At 46.7% G+C, this 19,004-nt stretch overlaps 4 protein-coding genes and 1 non-coding gene across 7 annotated transcripts; 2 read left to right on the top strand and 3 right to left on the bottom strand.

The window, feature by feature from the left end:
• Positions 1 to 4,631: 4,631 nt before the first annotated feature.
• Positions 4,632 to 4,704, top strand: Trnaf-gaa. Its single transcript has one exon. It is a non-coding gene; the product is annotated as a tRNA-Phe (tRNA).
• Positions 4,705 to 5,675: 971 nt separating this feature from the next.
• On the top strand, positions 5,676 to 6,642 carry LOC120901927. The gene has a single exon (XM_040310292.1). It carries the CDS (start codon positions 5,927 to 5,929, stop codon positions 6,542 to 6,544), a length of 618 nt encoding a protein of 205 aa, XP_040166226.1. The 5' UTR covers positions 5,676 to 5,926; the 3' UTR covers positions 6,545 to 6,642.
• A 1,605-nt stretch (positions 6,643 to 8,247) lies between these two features.
• Positions 8,248 to 9,337, bottom strand: LOC120900000 (WAP four-disulfide core domain protein 12). 3 transcript variants are annotated; one of them, XM_040306447.1, is made up of 5 exons: positions 9,184 to 9,337; positions 9,044 to 9,100; positions 8,795 to 8,953; positions 8,634 to 8,688; positions 8,334 to 8,450 (listed from the first exon to the last, which is right to left on the bottom strand). In XM_040306447.1, exons 1-4 carry the CDS (start codon positions 9,185 to 9,187, stop codon positions 8,654 to 8,656), a joined length of 255 nt encoding a protein of 84 aa, XP_040162381.1. In that variant the 5' UTR covers positions 9,188 to 9,337; the 3' UTR covers positions 8,334 to 8,450; positions 8,634 to 8,653. The 3 variants fall into 3 exon arrangements, with proteins under 3 accessions (XP_040162380.1, XP_040162378.1, XP_040162381.1); XM_040306446.1 differs by having other exon boundaries at positions 8,248 to 8,688; positions 9,184 to 9,335; XM_040306444.1 differs by lacking the exon at positions 8,634 to 8,688 and having other exon boundaries at positions 8,248 to 8,450; positions 9,184 to 9,329.
• A 457-nt stretch (positions 9,338 to 9,794) lies between these two features.
• LOC120899994 (cyclic nucleotide-gated cation channel beta-3) lies at positions 9,795 to 14,595 on the bottom strand. Its single transcript, XM_040306438.1, has 6 exons — positions 13,092 to 14,595; positions 12,843 to 13,027; positions 12,370 to 12,755; positions 12,155 to 12,304; positions 12,003 to 12,087; positions 9,795 to 11,931 (listed from the first exon to the last, which is right to left on the bottom strand). Exons 1-6 carry the CDS (start codon positions 14,105 to 14,107, stop codon positions 10,628 to 10,630), a joined length of 3,126 nt encoding a protein of 1,041 aa, XP_040162372.1. The 5' UTR covers positions 14,108 to 14,595; the 3' UTR covers positions 9,795 to 10,627.
• Positions 14,596 to 14,856: 261 nt separating this feature from the next.
• LOC120899996 (inactive peptidyl-prolyl cis-trans isomerase shutdown-like) lies at positions 14,857 to 16,650 on the bottom strand. The gene is made up of 2 exons (XM_040306440.1): positions 16,471 to 16,650; positions 14,857 to 16,400 (listed from the first exon to the last, which is right to left on the bottom strand). Exons 1-2 carry the CDS (start codon positions 16,521 to 16,523, stop codon positions 15,140 to 15,142), a joined length of 1,314 nt encoding a protein of 437 aa, XP_040162374.1. The 5' UTR covers positions 16,524 to 16,650; the 3' UTR covers positions 14,857 to 15,139.
• Between the last annotated feature and the right edge of the window lie 2,354 nt (positions 16,651 to 19,004).

The following is a 19,004-nucleotide window of genomic DNA, read 5'->3' as shown; positions in this document are numbered from 1 at the left end:
CGAAATTGCTATCATTGCACGTAGTGAAGCAATTAAAGTGATTTGCTTAGAACACGAAACACTTTGTTATTTATTTTTAGTTTTCACCATTACTCCCTATCGTCATACTATATCAGATAATAGTTTTTTTTAAATCACTTTATATGTACACTTTAATCATTAGGAACACACAAGAAGTGTTAACAGTAAGGCTCTTGAAAAGCCGTCCTACTCAAAATTCAAAACAGCCACTTTATGTTCAAACAAAACTACACTCACCATGCCACCACGAAACGTTTGGCGATTCATTATGTATCCTTTTGCTGGTGTCAATCAGTTAGAATGAATTTGGAAGTAATCAACAATCAATCAAGGCGGGAAACACTCCTCAATTTAAAAGAAAACCCCTATATCACGTTCTCCTTCCAGACACAGTTGGAACGTAAAGAAAGAGGTTTAACAAGAATTTAAATTTCACTGCGAATAAACTGCTCAAAATAATTAGCGCTTCTCGCTCGAGAGTTTCCAAGCTAGAACCTTCCTTGAAACAGTTCCAACCGTAACGATAGCTCACGCAGAACTGAAACCAATGTGCTCGATAGTTTTTGAAAATACCGTCCCACCTGTACAGAGGGCGTATGCAAACACCAACAACCAACCAACAAACAAACAAACAAACAGACACACAGACAAACTCAACTCAACTAGAAAGATCGAAAAGAAGCAAAACAAAACATCAAGGTATGAAACATTTATTTTTATCCTTTCATTATCGCGCGCATTATCGTGGCAGAACACAGAGGTGTCTTCTATTGTAGTAGAACAGGGTTTTTTTTGGCGATTATCGGTATCAACAGGACCGTTGTCAGTTCCCAAAACGGAAATCAGACAGTCATGATATCTGCTTCAGTATTCCGCTTCTATGAGCTTTCGTACTGAAATTTGGCGGCTTATTGGAAAAGGTGCTCTTTGGAAATGTACCGTCATCGTAGTTGCTCGTTTATCGATAAACTGGTGAGCGAGCAATTAGATAAGGATTCGGGGGGAAATAATTCGAACTGGGTTTTGTTGGAGTTGAGCTATTGATCCTTCATAGACTTGTGCCGGTGAAGTTGGCTGTTGATGAAAATTGAATAACCTAAAAAGGTTTCACTATATTTTATTGCGGAAGGACAAGTTAGGATCGATAGTTTAATTATCAAAAATGTAACGAAAGTGAAATTGAGATCACTGGAATATGCTAAAACTTACTCAATAGGAAATAATAAAAAGCCCTAAATTAACAGGAACCTCTCATAGTCTCTAAGTCTCTAAGATATTGCAGGTTCTTTAATTCTGATTTAAGGTTTATGATCCTTTGCTAGTGATTAAACTAAACTCCATCCAACGATTCCGACCAAAACCCATCCATCGCGATCGCTATCTGCGGGGCCTTGTTTTACCGCTTCAAATAATGTTGCTCCATTCTCGACTCGCAGTCATTTGGCTTCAGCGTAATAGTTTCCGACACGGGGATTCGGATTTTCCAACCACTAAATAGACGGATATATGTTGCCACCGAAACGGGGTAATGCGCCACCAAACACCCCTCCCGGGGGTGCCCATTATCCAATCAGTAAATCATCGAATTCGTTACAAATGACACGCATACCTGGCGGGTGCCGCGGGCCACATGTGCCTCTACGCGACCACAGTAGTGGTAAAGCGTACCAAAAGTAGTCAAACAACAAGACACACGCAAGCGACGGGTAGTAGTAGTAGAAGTAGAAGGTTCCAATTGGTAAGCATTACCGTGGCCCCAATGTCGTCCTAGACTTCTTGCTATCAGTGTGCTATTATTGGGCTGTGCACATCGGAACTGCACGTCGCTTGTCGAAAACGGGATTCACACTTCGTCCCTTACGATGTAGCAAAGTGTCAGTGAAAGTTACAGACTAGAAGGTAATAAAATGCACATGTTACATTACCGTTTCGAGGAACTAGGGTGTTGCGTTGGAAGAGCTGCTGGAGATAGGCAAGCGGGAGAGTACAACTAACAGGTTGAAGACTTCATTTTAGGTTGAGCGATGAGTAATCCTGGTTTCCTTGGGGTTTGTGTAGTCGCGCACCAATTACTTTGCGTCACTATCACTTTATGAGCATTCCTCACATGAATCAATTTATCACATATATACACTCAACACTATTACTTTATAAAATATCTCACAATGCTCTTGTCAACTTTAGAACCTTTTTGAGGAGCTGCCTCAAATTTGGAGAAACATTTATTCGCTTATTCTTCACAACAATAGCTCACTCCAGCTCCCCGACAAAACACCGACGCTGCAACACCAAACATCGATCGACGTACGGTTACTGCAACCGTTTCGGCACCATGTCCGACGCATACGCAGCTTGGCAAGGTACTGACTTTCGCCCAAACTTTCTGGCTTCTGGCTGGTGGTTTTGGGGCTACGACTGGCAGTGTTTTAGGCTCTGATGGGGCTTACACACTCTCGCTCTCGCTCTCTGTGAAGCCGAAACTTGGCACGAAAGACGCGGCCCGAGTGACTGACTGACTGCCTGTAGTATAGTAACGCGTGCCACAACACGTGCGCCCGCTGTGTCGTTGTACTACCAACGGTGGTGGCAGGTGTAAAGATTGTCATGTAGTTCAGTCGGTTGAGCTGTTATTGTTGCCGTACTGTTGTTTGATTGAGAATGGCCGGGTTTGTTGTACGGCCGGGCTGCATGCCGGTCTGCGTAGTGGTTGACTCCCAGAGCATTGTTTAGTGTGTCCAATGTCTGAAGCTTTATTAGTTGCTATTTAAATAGTATAAAATTCTTGTAGAAATCGTATTTTTTAGATTTTTTTAAATATTTTGAATTACAATAAGCACTCTTTTGTAGACGGTTTAAAAAGCACAAAAATTGGAACAACTTTCGCCCCCTCTCCTCCAGGAGTTCTCTAGGACACCCCGTTTCCGGCACAAAACAGCAATAACATAAGGGAACCCCACCCAGCAAGCAGCAAGCAGGGAGGGTTAGGTTAAATTCATTTCGGTCCAGTATTGATTAGACAAATATAATTTCAACACGGACAGGTTAAGCCCGATAATAATGCTAAACCACGAAGGACGGACTCCCGACCGTACGACGCAAAGCAGAGAGGGGAATGGAGCAGCTTCCAACATCCTCAATGCCACCACCGTCGACCTGCCTGTTTGTAGCGTTTAGCAAACGCGTGGAGAAAGGGAATTCATCAGACGAAAAAGTTTATAATTTTCATTACCCAGTCAATCGCTTGGCATGCAAACGGGTGCGGCTCCCTGGCATTTGCCAAACGGGTTCGGGGTAGTCTGTTTGGAAATTATGGCCAAGTTTAGTGGAAACCGGCACGACAAAGCGGTGAATACGAAGAAAGTGCTGCCGGTGTGGATGGTTGGTAGGACTCTTCATTTCGTTCCTTGTGGGGCCGATAGTTTCGACAAACATGGACCCGCTGTGGTGCTGTTAGAACGGTAAGACGTTCTATTGCGTTTTGCGGGCTAAATAAGTTATGTGGCTTTGTTGGGGCTACATATTGGGAACACTCGTGGCCGGGGGACGGGAGGCGGGCAGAACTTCAACGTAAATTTATCCTTATTGCTTTTTAAATGCTTTTCAAGGAGGTACTGGTGGTTTTATCGCTTGCCATGAAGTAGGACGGTCTAACCGCACCATGTTTCAGCAAAAGGAGGAGTGCAGAGCGGTGCAGTTGTTGATTTTTTTCAATCGCTTTTAAATTCGTATCGCTCGATATCGATGAATCGATCGAGCTGATTGTTGCCAAATTTGTTTGCAAAAATAGGGGAAAAAGAAATACAAAAACCCTCGGGGGTTTCGACTAACAAGTGACCTCCGCAGTCGGCGAAATTGAAGTTGAAAGTCACGGACACTATCCTTCGAACTGAACCCTCTCTCTTTCGCTGACACCTCTGCCCGCGAACCAAACACGTTGGGTTTGCTGTGGATAGACCCGCAAAGGCCGTCAGTTTAAATTTCAATATTCCATAGCAAAACGGGGGACCACGGATGCCAAAGACGGCGACGGAAAGGAAAGAGCGGCAAAAATCAACAGTATGCAAAAGTGTGATGTCAAGGACGACGTCTCGCTCGAACGACGATTGGCGAGCGACGAATAGAGCACAGCGCACACAATAAACCCTTCCACAGGAGCAGTGCTGATAACAGTGTACAGTGTTCCTTTGCACACTCTGTTTATGTTCCAATTCTACTCGATCTGACCTTATACGAATAGATTACCCAGCTGTTAACGAAAAATCTTAACATTCTAAGAGCAGTAACACCGTTCGACTCAGTCACTTGTACCTCCAAGGGTTACAGCGAAGGTGCAATTCAAGCATAATCGTTATTCAAAGCATAATTCGCTTTCTTCCGCTTAAACGAGAATATAAAAATTCGTGGCACCCTCAGGCTAGCGTTCAGAATGGTAAGCATCGACTGTACTGATAATAAGCAGCACGGTTGGTGTGGTGAGTACGGTTGCAAGCGTGCAATGTGTGATAATGCCCTGCACTCACTCTACACAGGGGTTTTATTTACTGCAACGCTTACCTCTCCAAAGGGAGCATGTCGATCCAAACGTATTTATGAATGCTTCCTACTATCTAGCCGAAATAGCTCAGTTGGGAGAGCGTTAGACTGAAGATCTAAAGGTCCCCGGTTCAATCCCGGGTTTCGGCACACTATGTGAATGATGCCTCTCTTAATTCTTACACACACGACGTGTCTCTCTCCCTTTCCTGTTCCAGAAGAGAGAACACAAAACCATGTGGAGAAGAATTGTTGAGGGAACTTCTCTTTTTCTTTTGCTTTTTAATTGCTGTACTGAAATATGCAAATATTGTATTGAATATTCATGCACTTTCAATTATAGTCACATTAAAAAGAGTACCATGTCCGTGCGGAAATCATAATTGAATTACCGATAATTAGCACCTTTGGTCGCAGCATGTGTCATTGCCTGCTTCTTGCGCCGTTTATGCCCACTGGACTGTGCAAAACCTTGCCATAGAACCGTGCACACATTGATTCTACTCAAAAGAGACCAAAGAAGAGATGCAATAAAGAAACTTCTGCTGTCGTTAGGTTAACCGGTGTCTTATTTAGATTTATGCGTTAGCAACTACCATCTGTAACTTGCATAGTTCAAGCTGTCACTCTCGTTTGTGCAAAAGCAGACTGACACCTAAAAAACAACCTAATTCCTATGCACTAATGGCTTCACCAGAACTCGTTTCCACATGCCGAGAGTTGTGCGTTCTTTATCAACTTTACTTTCTGTGCTTTTAAGTCACCCCGGTTCTGTGCATACCTTTGCCACCACAGTGTATAATTTATGCACACTAACGATCATCGCCACCTTCATTATGCGCAACATCCACCCCGACGACAACCCCGTTGGTGAGAATCTGAGAATCGCCTTCTCAGCAATTCAGCAAAGTGGTTGTTATCTTCACCCGCGGCACGTCGCGCAGTACTAGAAATGCTAGATGACCTCGACCGAGACCGTCGGCGATGAGGACCTCCGTCTCTTGGGTCAAGCTGCGTTCGGGAAAAGCCAGCACCTCACCAACACAGGTTCATCGAACCAGTCGCGTTCTTGCATTCTTGTCTCACGAGTCCCCCCTCCCGGGGGATGCCATAGAAAGTGAAACTTGTTCTTTCTGCCGGTGTCCAGGCAAACCGGGTCGAGATTACTGCCGGACATTACCGGTGGGGCAGAAGACGAACGGCAGCAACAACAACAAAACCTGATCGTCCATGTTCTGCTCCAGCTTGTGCGCATCCACGAAAAGATGCATTATAAATAGGTCAGTCTGGAAAAGTGGCAAAGTTAGTCCCAGCTTGGCTGTCGTTTTGCGAATATCTCTTTCCATTCCTGCCCAGTGTGTAGCTCGATAAGATGGTGTCACAGGCTACAGTGCGCTGTTCCGCCCTGGTGCTGGTGGTTCTGGTGTTTGCCACCAGCGTAGTTGAAAGTGCTCCGCAGAAAAAGTTCCCCTTTGCCAAGGCTCGATTGGCCGCACCGGAACCGGAAGAGCAAGCCAGTGCGGAAGCAGTGGCATCTTCCCAGGAAGCCGCTTCCCAGGAGTCCGCTAGTGAGGAATCGTTGGAGAAGATCCAAGCCAAGTCGGCTCAGTACGCGTACGATACGTCCGTGAACGATACGATCAACGATCATGCCATCATGCGCCAGGAGGAACGCAATGGGCTGTCGCTGAAGGGCATGTACTCGTACAGCGACGGGTTCTTCAAGCGTACCGTCCACTACGAAGCGGACGACAAGGGCTACCGTGTGGTGAAGGAGATTAACATCCCGATCGGTAACGGACCGCAGGTCGATCCGCACGGCAAGGCGGACGTGTCATCTTCGCTGACCGGTTCGTACTCGATCACCGCCGACGATATTGCCAAACCGCAGCGCAAAGTTGTGGCGGCATCGTCCGAGGAGGCAGCAGCGTCGTCGGAGGAGGAGCAACCGGAAGAGGATCCAGTTGCGTCGGACGAAGAGAAGAAGTAGGAAAGCGGAAAAGCGGGCAATGTTTGCGTGCTGTTATGATCGTCCCACGGCTCCGGTTATCGTTGAATGCAATAAAAGATCAGACTGTTATTTATGAACAAATGCGTTAAGATGTGTTTTGTGTGGTTTGTGCTGTAGAATGTAAAGATCTGTTTTAAATAATTTCGCACGTAAGACCTGTTTGGGATATCAGTAATTTTATTACCAAACTTGATCTTGTTCACAAATTTCGATCCATCTAGAAGAATGTGACAAACAAGTGCTCGTACCTTTGAGAAATCGAAAGATTCTTATTTTCTTCGACATTGGCAAGCTTCAACTTTGCTCAAGAAAATATTACATGTGTAGAAGTGTTTGTTGAACTTTCTTATTGGATGGCTGTGAGATTCTTATTCGTATGCGTATTCGTACAAGCTTGCCAGATGATAGAGGATGCATGGAAAAGATGATCTTTTCATGTAGTGTAAATAAATAACTATTTCTCGCGAGAATAATACTATTTAACTGTGTGCAAATATGAAACATACACAGTCCTTCAACAATTGTTGGAGATAACACATTTTCTCCCAATAGCCTTGTTTTCAATGCCAAAATTTGGGGAAAACTTATTATTCCATAATAGTTCTTCTTCTTCTTGGAACAACAACCGTTATCGGTCAAGGCCTGCTTGTATCACTAGTGGGCTTGGCTTTCAGTTAATTATTGATTAAGCAATAGTAGGATAGTCTGTCCTACGCATGCTAAAATGGTTAATAATCAAATTCGGAGAACGGGCTAGGATTTGATTATCTAGTTAGATAAGTACAAAGTATTTATGTGGCTTAATGAATGTAAATAGTTTTCGTCAGTTTGAAAATAAGTGGTGCGACTCTGTTATTCGAATCTACTTGTAGCAGAATAGACAATTTGTTTCATATCAATTTCAATTTCTCCATTGGAATCCGAACTACATTTTTCCTTATACAAGTCATTGAGGTTCCTTGAGTCCTTAAGAGTCGTCCCATGAGTCCTATGTACTATGTAGACCGCTGGGAAGTTAAGTAGTTAAAGACATTACATGCATGCCCTGTAGAGAATTGCATTATATTGCATTGGTTCCATCAACAGTATGCATTATGTTATTGAATGCTGATCGAGGTATTTAATACAAACTAATAGTTTGTAGATAAAAAATAATATTTGTTTTGTGCCCTTTTTCTTATATTCTTATAAAAAAATATTAATTGAAGCGACCAGATGTGTCGAACGAATCCATGCTGAGACCGGTATGACTGCTGTACTCTTGTTGTCTTGAGTCATCAAACGTAGCTGCTTACTTAACAAAGTGCGTTTAGGTTGTAAACAGTCATAAAACTGTCCGTGTATGCAGAGTTTATCCAGACAGCAAATAAGTGAGTGTTTGCAACACACTCAATTGAATGTATGGATAGTTCTGCTGTGCGATCGACGGTATAGTATAATTACTCATTGAAGTTGCGCTCAGACATGACGATAAACAACTTTACAAGCATTGAGATGACGGTTGACAGATAATGTACGAGATATCGTCCGTATCCTAACTGAAGTTGAAGGTTCGATCGGTGGAGGTCTTGAGAATGTCAAACCTTAATTGTTATTGAGGAGATGCCTTACACGATTAACTGCGATGTACACCTACCTGTGCAATTTTTGCGTTCCCCACAACCCAACACAACACCCACTTGTAAATGCCTTCAAAATTTAATAGTTTATTTAAGAACAATTTTTTTTGTTATAAGCTAATCATTTCACTCCCGACCCCGAGCTTCTCGCTTCCATTACGCACGGACACACTTCGGCTTCTTGGAGGATGGATCGACGCCACACTTCTCGAACGAGTTGCACTTGGTGCTGCCACAGTACGAGCCCGAACCGGAGTTGGAACCATCTGGAGCCGACGCAGCAACAATAAAGCCGGTGGAATAGCAATAAAAAAAACATGCAAGATAACCATAACGGAGAGGACCGTGATTAATGAGCAGCCCTGAACTGAAGTGCCAATCTTTAGATATATTGAAAAACACAATAGAACGAGTGTGTAAAGTAGAGAAGAAAACATAATTCCAAATACCAATAGACAGTGTGATATTTTTAGTAATCTGCCCCTAAACGGTCAATCTCGTCAACTTCGGTTATGAAGCGTGCACAAAGCGTGCGAGGTTATAATCAGCACCCTGGTGGACATTGCAAGCAAATGTGGGTCATAATGTAGGAGCGGCGCTTTATACTTACACTTGTTGCTGCCCTGCTTCAGTTTGCTTCGCTCGACGCAGGATTTGCGATTGCAGGCGTTGGAGCAGCACTTGCCACCGATGTCGGCACAGTCCCGATCGGTCAGGCAGGTCGGTGAGCAGGAGCCAACTTTGGACGCGAGTGGACACTCATCGCCAGCTGGTGGTGGTGTTGTGTTTTGAAGAGATAAAGGGAACATTATTGCACAAGGATGCAACCAGGATTTAAACGGTTTCAAAGCTCACTTACAAGCACTCACAAGCACGACGCACAGCGCAAGGGCCAGGGCAACTACCATAAGTTTTGCTGTTATGGATAGACGATTAAGAGGAGTTAATATTCATAGCCTTCCACAATACAAACTCTTCTCCAAAACGCCACATTCCTACCCATTTTGATGTTGTTTGAGATGATCTTGTGTTTATTTCACAACGCGAAGATTAAGACGCCAAATCCAAACGAGTCACAATCGGCGAACGGTTACAGATGAACTGATCGGTCGACCGGTTCACAAGACGCGTGGAGATAACTTGTTGCTGTAACGCACTTTAAAAATCGTTAACCCCCACCCCGGCAGCTCGAGTTTTGCATCTTGTTGGCGAAGGGAGAACTATGGGAATGGAATTTACACTGTCGTGGTCAAAACAGAGCTCTTACGGAGATCAAAACTTCACACGGAACAAATTTTGATTTATGGTAAGGCTTTGTAGAACCGTAAAGAGAAGAAAACTCTATATACCTGCCAATAAGTTTATGTAAAATCTTCCCATATCATAAATATTCTTCCATCATCAAAGCCCCGTTTACCTGCACGTGATCCGTACGATCGTTAAATCCAAAACTGGTTTTCTACCACCCGTTTGAACGCATCAAACGTGCGTTCATCGATGGCGAATGGGAGTTTCAACGCAAAGGCCAATAAAATCATTCCTTGCTTCGCTCAACCTTCAGGACCCTCTGCCGCCATACCCTCGTATAAACACGATTGTAAACGAACCCATTTGAATGTCATTTTATAAAGTCACAAGTTTATTTAACAATCTTATAGACTGTGTTTGTATGTGTGTATGTGTTTTTGTGGCACAAGTAAGTGAGTCAAGTACATCGAAACATGTATTCTAACAATATTCTCTATCCAAAGCCGCCTTTGGCAAAGTAAAGGTACCCACATAGGAAAACAACAACATCCGACATTAAAAAACGGTTATCAATCATCCAACGGCACACCGCTTCCGCTCGAGCGCCACTATTTTAACATACCCAAAGGCCAACTCGAATGCATTCCCTACTCCTCCAAGGCATCGGTAATACTCTGTGAGTGTGTGTCTGTTGATTCGAATCGAAGATATCGGCCATCAGTCGGTCGATCACGTTTCCGTCGCTTACGCCAAAGGCGCACACGCTCTCCCGTGCGTGTATGTGCGCGAGCTAATTTATTGCGCCTGCAGTATGCACGCGACATGCATGCGCACAATGGTGGAGGACGCCGCGGAGACCTTAGCATTGATTTTACGATACGCAAAACACATCCAAACGATGAGAGTGGTCAATGCTGTTATTAGGCGCACCTATGGTGCCCGATGTCAAGGGGATTCTTCGGACACTTCGTTATGCGGTTTCTTCAATTAACTTTGTAGTGACCTAACTTTAAGTTTCAAGCAGCATATTCTAAAGGGCCTTCAACAGAGGGGATATAAAACATCACATTGTTTGTTAGGTTGAAATATCAAAATACGTGGCCATATTCTCCATACAAGCTAGTGAGAAGAAGCAGATCATAAAGCAGGTCGTTAGACATTGAAACAGAGGTCCTCATAGTCCCGGCACAGGAATTCAAACGGGCGACTTTTCCTGATCCTCGTACTCATCCTTGGAAAGCTCGTGCAGCAGCTTGTACTTCTCCGCATCGGTCAGATTGATGTAGCTATTGTTCTCCATCAGCTCCTTCTTGATGCTGTACACCAAATCGCACGGCAGCTCGACGTTCTTTTCATTCTCAATCTGCACCTCGGTCGTATGCCTCACCTCCACACTGCCCACCGATGCCGTGTCCGGTTCGTGCACTTCCTTCTCCAACACCCTTTCACCACCAACTTCCGGGCTTTGGGGCTCTTCCGGCTCTGGCTCCTCCACCGGCGCCTCCACCGTCTTGAAACCCTGCATCAGCAGCTGAACGGCGGCCGACTCCTGCGGCAACGCCTGGATCACCGTTTTCAGCAGCTTCGGTGAGGCGGGATCGGGCGGATTCCGGATGACCACATCCACCTCGCTACCCTTCGTGTCGATGCTTTGCTGCGATTCTGCCTTCTCCCGCGCCGCATTCTTGCGCATCAAGCTCTTTGCGCGCTTCTTCAAAATGGCCTGCGCGTTCGGGTAGTACACGATCGCTTCGTTTAGGTCCGATTTGGACAGCACAAACAGGTTGGAGAAACCCTTCGATCGTACGTCCGCCGTGCGGCGGTTCCCCTCCGCCCCATTGATCGCGAGCAGACTGATCTCCCCGAACACGGATCCTTCGTACAGTGTCGCCAGCACTACATCGTTCCGGGGGCCACCCATCACCTGCACCTGGCCCGTTTTCACGATGTACATCTCTTTGCCGACTTCACCCTTGCGGCACACGAAATCCCCGGGAAGGAAGGTGACGGAGCGTAGCTTCAGTACCAGCTCGCGCAGCAACGCTTCCTCACAGTCGGCAAACAGCTGCACTTTGGAGAGGGTTTGGATGTGCACCGAGATGGCAATGTCCGTCTTTAGGTTAGCGGGCAGCGCGTCCATGATGTGCGTTTCGTCCAGACACTTTTGCTGCTCCCAGGTGAAGGTGAACCACATCTTGACGCGACGCTGCAGATCGGTCGGCAGGTTGAGGCGTCGCATGTACTCCAGAGTTTCGTCCACTAGCTGCTTGTACTCGGATTTGGAGCGTGTAGCCGTCGCTATGATGTCCCGTATCTGGCCGATAAGCAGCGCGAACACAAACACACCCATCAGCCAGGCGGCGGTCATGAACATCAGCTCGCCCTCCTTCTCCGGTTTTGGGTTTTTACCAATCGAGGTGGCCGTTTTGGTGGCGAACGCGAAGCAACGGACGTACGCGTGACCCTTGTTGTTGAAAACCCACCGATTTGAACCGAGCCCTGGAATGGGAAAAAGAGCCATAAGTAGGCATTGTTGGTTGGGGTTGAAGTGTGTTTGTTTTGAAGAATACCTTGGTAGGCGCTGTATGCGTAGTAAGCGCAGGCTGTCAGATGTATCATGTACAGCATGTAGGTCAGTGTCTTCACTACACGAATCTGGAAGAGAAGAGATGCTACTAACAGATCTATTTCCGAACTACAATCAAGATCCTCTGTTACTTACAATGTGTGGTGATGAGATAACCCGATCGATCAGCTTGAAAAACTCCCAAAAGCTCTGTATCTTGAGAAGTCTTGGTGCGCGGAACACAACATGCTCGGTCCCGAAGCGAAGATAGAGCAGATCCAACGGAACCAGTGCAAGTAGATCCATCTGGAAATAGTAAGTTAGCAAAGTCCTACTTTCACGAACTGCAAATCAGTGCCTTCCAGGCTTACCTTAAACTGCAGCTTGCGCATATAGTTCTTGCGCGTCAGATTCTTATCCTTCACCCAGAACCCCTCGTACAGGTACATCAGCCGATGCTTGACGAACAGTATGTCCAGCAGATAGATCACATCCGCACAGATGTCCATCGCGATCCAGTACTTGGTGTTTTCCGGTGTTTGGTACGGAAAGGACGACCGCAACGGTATGACCCACGCGTTGTACAGGAACGACAGCGACACGATAAACAGCCAGGCGATGTAGAACTTGCCCTGCGGGTCGAGCACATTGTCACTGCGCCCGCCGCAGCAAAAGATGGGACAGAACAGATAGTGGCTACAACCGGGCGTCTCGGTAGCTGACTGAAGCGTTAAGGCTGAGTTTTGTATCGTGCGCTCTTTTTGGTGTACATGTGAAACGCCCGGAAAAAGGGGACATTAGCTTATTATGTTCCGATGGGTATCTGAGAGAGCGTATAACTTACGGTTTACGCTGTGCTTCTGCATGGAAGGTGCCGTTGAGGGTGCACTGGCACTGCTGGACGGTGTCGGCGGAATCTCGAGCTTCCTGCGCATCTTTCGCGTACGCTCCGAGAAACGGTTTGCCAGGTGGCGCAATCGGACGGTTACAAAATCATTCCCACTCGTTGGCATCGTCTCGGAGGGACAGCTGTTGATAAGGGGAATTCTTCTCAATGCTTCAATGAAATCATTAAAAGCCCTCGGTTACTTACTCAGAATTTCGTCTATCCTCCATCGGTTCCATGGAGATTCCATTCGCGCTCTCAATGTGCTCGCCATCATCCACGTGGCGTTGCCTTTCTTCCCCATTTAACCCACTCGAATCACCACCCGGAACCATCGAAACGGTTTCTTGTTGAAGTGCTAATGGCTGTGAAGGTGCCAGCCCTGCTGCCGGCACCTCATCCTCGCACAGCGACGTGCCGGCCGATTCCGTGACGCACATCTGCAAGCTTTCTACCGGCGTGTCCGCCGAGCTGGAGCGCGACTCCAGCCCATCCTGCTCCGCCGTCGTGTAGTGCTGATGCTCCAGCTTCACCAGCATATTGCTCTCGTCGTTGATGATCCGCTTCACCAGCTCGTGCGTGCTGCGCAGATTCGAAACCGCATTCTCCGCCTCCTGGCAGCCGATCTTGCCGTTGCGAAAGTACAGCTTCGACTTGTACCCACCGCCGCCCCCCTTCGGGCTGAACGATTTAATGCGCCGCTTTTGCGTAATGTTCACCTTGTACGTCGGTGAGCGCAGCAGCACCTTGCGCGGACCGTCGGGCGACGTTCTGGTAACCCGGTTGAAGCACTTCTTCGTCGGGCTGCACTTGCTGCGTATCAGCGCCATGGTACGCTCGGCCGCCTTGCGCTGGCGTTCCCGCAGCGTGAGCTGCTCGTCCTCTTCCCGCTCCCGCCGCAGTATGTCCTCCGTCACGCTGATAAAGTCTTCCAGCTCGCGAATGTCCTTGGAGATTTCTTCCAGACTTTTGTGCAGCTTCACCTCGTCCCGGCTGCCGGCCCGCGGTAGCGCCCCGCTGGAACCACTCACCCAGGCCGGTAGGGCGGGACGCGAACCGAACCTGGGCGCTCCACCGTACGGACTGTTACTGACCCGTCCACTCCAGCCCGTAAACGGCGACCTTGGCGGTGGCCAACCACCGTCCAGCGAGAGGACCGTTTCCGACCGCGAACGATTCACCTGCTCGACAGCGAACGACGCCCCGGAGGCGGACGACGACATCGTGGAACGTCCGAGGTGCGACTGACTAACGGCTAGACGCAGAACTATGCTGCATTACTCCGTGTCTCCCTCCACGCGTGTGCACTCACTTACTCGCTCACTCAGGCCTCAGCGAGATGCGTTGATGGCCGTGACGATGACGGCAAGCACGCTCTATATGGCCATCAAGTTACCGATTGCTCGTGTACCACCGTATGGTAGGGGCGTTCCAAGACAGCGGCACCTGCTGCCAGAATATTAATTACGCTGTTTAGGGGCCACCACCAGCCGAGTCACACACGGAATGCCGATTTGGGAACTACAATTCGCAATTTGGAGGACCGTTCGCAGTAAAACTGAACAACAAAAATCGATATCGGGGAACTTGCTACGCAGGGAGTTTGCTATAATTATCCTTTTTTAATACGCTGTAAGACGATACTCCGTTTCTACGGGAAACGTTCCCTTCACAATGTCCTGTGTGTCTGACTGTCAGGTCGCTGGCAGAAAGGATAAGATACCTTTTTTCTTGCTGCTCATACACGAAACGTATGAAACGTGTTTTGCGCATGCCCGAGAGACCGCACGTTGCATGTGTTTTGGGCAAAACGTAACCGAATTCCGGCAAAGCTGCAGCGGCGGAGGCACGTGTGGACGGGACTGTTTTGTTTACATTCTTTTGCGCGAAACGTACCAAAATTGGTGGACAAACAAGTTTTTACGAGTGCTAATCGGATCGTATCGGAGCGTGGACACATAACCGTCAGGTGTTTCTGTTTGTTTTGGTGTTTTTTATTCGTGGTTTTGTTCAAATTCATGCTTATTTATCTTCGTCTCTCATTTCCCCATCCTTTTTTATTATGTTTACGCACTTTCAAATAATATGCCCTTCCGACAGGATAATTCATATAAAAGAGAACTCTGTAATATACAAACGAAGCTACCTCTGAGGAAAAAAAGGAACTTATTTCTAGTTAAACGCTTAATAAGGGCAAATACCAATAGATACGATGCCGGGCTAAGCCTGGTTGTTGCCTTGATTTTAGCGCCACATTACTTCTGCAGCTTGTAGTTTTTCTTGTTGTTCGTCACGTGCACGTTCAGCTTGAGGTTCAGCTCGCTCGCCAGCTGATCCATCAGCGCCAGCTCCCGGTCGGTCAGCCCGTCCGGCAGCGGTAGCGTGCTGCTTCCCTCGTCCTCCACAAACAGCTGTATCGTCTGCTTCATATTATCCAGCAGCTCCGTATCTTCCGCCGACAGCTGCTTCTCCTTCTTCTCCGCCAGCCCGAACGCACGCGACCAAATCTTCTTCTCCTCCTGCTGGTGCTTGACCGAGCGATCGTTCAGCTGCTTCAGCACCTGCTGCACGATCTCGTCCTGCGGTTCCAGCTGCTGGGCGCGCAGCAAACACTTGCGCGCCCGGTCGTACTCCCCGAGGCTCATCAGCGCCTTGCCCTCCTGGTAGAGTATTTTCGCACTCTTGCTCACGTCACACAGCCGGCGCAGCTCGTTCACCATCCGGCAGGCATCCTTCGGCCGGTCCCGGCGATTGTAACACACCGCTAGGCTGGTGTACAGTGCGATCAGCGTTTTCTGCTGCTCCGCCTGCTCGGCTTCGTCCTTCAGCTGGCACGTCTGCAGCGTGTGCACCGCTTCCAGATACTTCACGATGGCGTTCGGTACCAGATTGCGCTGGAAGCAGTCCCGTGCGTACTGGCGAATCTCGGTCACCTTGTCCTTTACCGTCGCGTACGTACGCCGCTCGGTTTCGTTCAGCTTGGCCAGCGCCTCGCCATCGCTCACGGGCGTTGCGCTAATCAGCCGTATTACAAACAGCACGTCCGCCTTCGGCTTGACGCGCTGCAGACAGCCAAACTCACCGTACATCAGCTGGTACGCAATCACGAACTGTGCCTCCTCGCTGACGCGCATCGTGCGGACTGCCAGCTCCAGCCCGAGCAGCACATTGCTCTTGCCCACCACGAACCGGTGCGGCTTGTCGCGCAGTGTCGTCGAATCGAACGGTTTCGATTCCCCCTCAAAGAACGCATTGTACTCGATCACGACGCGCGTACTGTCCGGAATGGGTTCGCCCACGCCCGCCTTCGTGACGCGCTTGTAGAGGTGCTCGTTGATCTGGTCCATCTCCTGCCGCAGCTCGTCGAACGTTCGCTCCCAGGGCGTCTGCAGCTGCTTGTACCTTTCATCGTCCTCGTCCGCACTGCCGTAGTCGTCGTCGAGGAAGTACTCGTCACCCTCGTGATCGTTGAACTCGGTATCGATCTGGAACTCGGTGCCACCGTTCAGTAGATCGCTGGAACGATTCGGGACAATGGTTATTTCACGACTGTGTGGCGTGCTTGCTGAGGGAATCGTGCGCTTACCTTAAGTTGATCGGTGCCTTCAACACGCTTCCACTATCCATTTTGGGTTCCATCGGTAAAATCAACGAAATCGCACATGCAAAATTGCGTATTACTGCTGCCGCTGCTGAGAAATGGCCGTTTCCCTGAAGCCCGCAACAAATGCGCTGAGGTAAACAATTTTCCCAGCTGTCAAAAATCTGCCGCCATACGGTTTCTTCTGTTTGACTGTCCTACAAAGCTGTATAACAGAAATGTCAAACCCATCGAAAGGTGTGCAATCTATTTTACTCAAAATTGTAATTATTTTCCGACGAAGATAAAATAAGTCTCTCTCACTCTCTCTCTCTCTCTCTCTCTCTCTCTCTTACTCTCTCTATCTCTCTATTTCTCTTGTTGGCCTGCTCACGATACCCCAAGTGCCTCAAAACCACTAAACGACCACCAAACGGGTTCTAAACGACTCAAGCTCTCAACCACAACGGAATATAGAAAGACTTCGTTTAGCAGACGGTGAACGACTGATACATTCTAAAAATAGTAACAATAAAAAAAAACCGGTGGCGCCATCTGTTGGTGGGATAGCCATCTAGTGGAGCTTCCTCGCTTGGAGAGCTTTCTCATTCCCTCTGTACTATTGTATGGTTTCGCATTGAAGTTATGTGATTGATTAAATACTAAACTCCAATGTAATCTGCCAACACCGAAGCAAGTGAGACATGAGTAATGGTCGTTAACTCGTGTATCTGACCACACGACCATTCATATATATTTTTGCTCGGAAAGTTAGAAGGCTATATAGGTCATGGTTAGAAGAAACTTGTCGAAACAAATTGCAAGAAAAGGACAGCAATATAACGATGAGTTGTAATACCCCATCTATTGAGCAAACCAGTGAAGCTAGGGAGCTTACATTTTTGTCTATGGATATTTGAATTTTCAATCGTTTAAGCTCAATCTGTGGTGCTTGGGATAATTGCCATGACGCACTAGAATAAAGTAAATATGTGTCTGACCTCTAGTAGGCCCTGATGCCACTGTAAATAAGTAATTTATTTCGGTCAGTTTATAACCAAAGGTAATCTTAGCTTAGACGTTGTACTTCAAACCGATGTTATTTCTTCGGTAATTCCTTTTAATCGCGCACACGTACATTGACATACATCGGTATTCATTATGGAAGTAGTTATCAACGAGAAAATCACAGGGTTTTTTATATTGTGCTCTGAATTTCATTAAAACACGTATTTAATAATGGCCGGAACTCGAAGTAATATTTTTTTATCTTAATTTTAATTCGAGATAGTTGAATTAAATTGCCAAGATGTGACGCATAAAAATAGGCAAAATTGCATAAGCAGCCAATTTTGGCAAGCTAAAGATCGCTAAATTCGCCTTTTGCAGTAAATAAATGCAGTAGATCCTTTTACGTTAAGATCATGAGTCATTTTAACCCGTTTAGTGGTCGTTTAGTGGATTTGTGGCACTTGGGTAAAGTGGGTTATGCTGGGGTATGACTTCCCAAGCGCCACAGATTAAGCTTAAACGACTGGAAAATTGAATATCCATAGAAAAAAAATGAAAGCTCCCCAGCTTCATTAGTTTGATCAATAGATGGCGTATTACAACTCATCATTATATTGCTATCCTTTTCTTGCAATGTGTTTCGACAAGTTTCATCTTATCATGAAATCCCCTATATAGCCTTCTAACTTTCTGAGCAAAAATCTATATAAATGGTCGTGTGGTCAGATACGCGGGTATCAACACCAACGACCATTACTCAAATCTCACTTGCTTCATTGCTGATGGTTTCCGTTGGAGTTTAGTATTTAAATCATCGTTTCGCCGTTCTAGTTCTAGCGATGCATAACTTCAATGCGAAACCATACAACAGTACAGAGGAAATGAGAAAGCTCTCCTCCAAGCTCAATTGGTTGGGGTATCCCACCAACAGAGAACGCCACCAGCTTTTTTGCTATTTTTAGAATGCATGAGTCGTTTGCCGTCTGCTAAACGAAGTCTTTCTATATTCCGTTTAGGCCCGTGTCTGTGCTCCATCGCATGCGATTTTACCGCACGTGCTGTCAAACGCTTTTTCGTATAATATTGCGATTATTTGGATGATTTTTATAATAATACGATTATGAAAAATAAAGTTGAGATTGTTCCTACAAAACACCACACATTTAGTTTGACAGATAAAATCGGATGCGGCGTCCGACGAAATCAAAAATTTTTGATTGTGTCGTACGACGAAATCGCACGTCCGACGTTATCTGTCAAATCCCATATAAAATTTTGACAGGCCTTCCGATAAAATCGCATCCGATGGAGCACAGACACGGGCCTTAGGTAGAGAACTTGAGTCGTTTAGAAGCCGTTTAGTGGTCGTTTAGTGGATTTGTGGCACATGGGTACTAAATTTGAATCAGTGAGAAATTATTTACATGCCAAAAATGCCTTAAATGTTCGTAATTCGAAGCAATACGGTAGTTTATAAAAAGAAACATATAGTCAAGTTCTTATCTTCGTTGTCTGCTTTTGCTCAAATA

Source organism: Anopheles arabiensis, chromosome 3 (assembly GCF_016920715.1).
Source record: "Anopheles arabiensis isolate DONGOLA chromosome 3, AaraD3, whole genome shotgun sequence".
Lineage (NCBI taxonomy): Eukaryota > Metazoa > Arthropoda > Insecta > Diptera > Culicidae > Anopheles > Anopheles arabiensis.
Note: the sequence above shows the minus strand (reverse complement) of the source record. Positions and strands in the feature narration are given on the sequence as shown.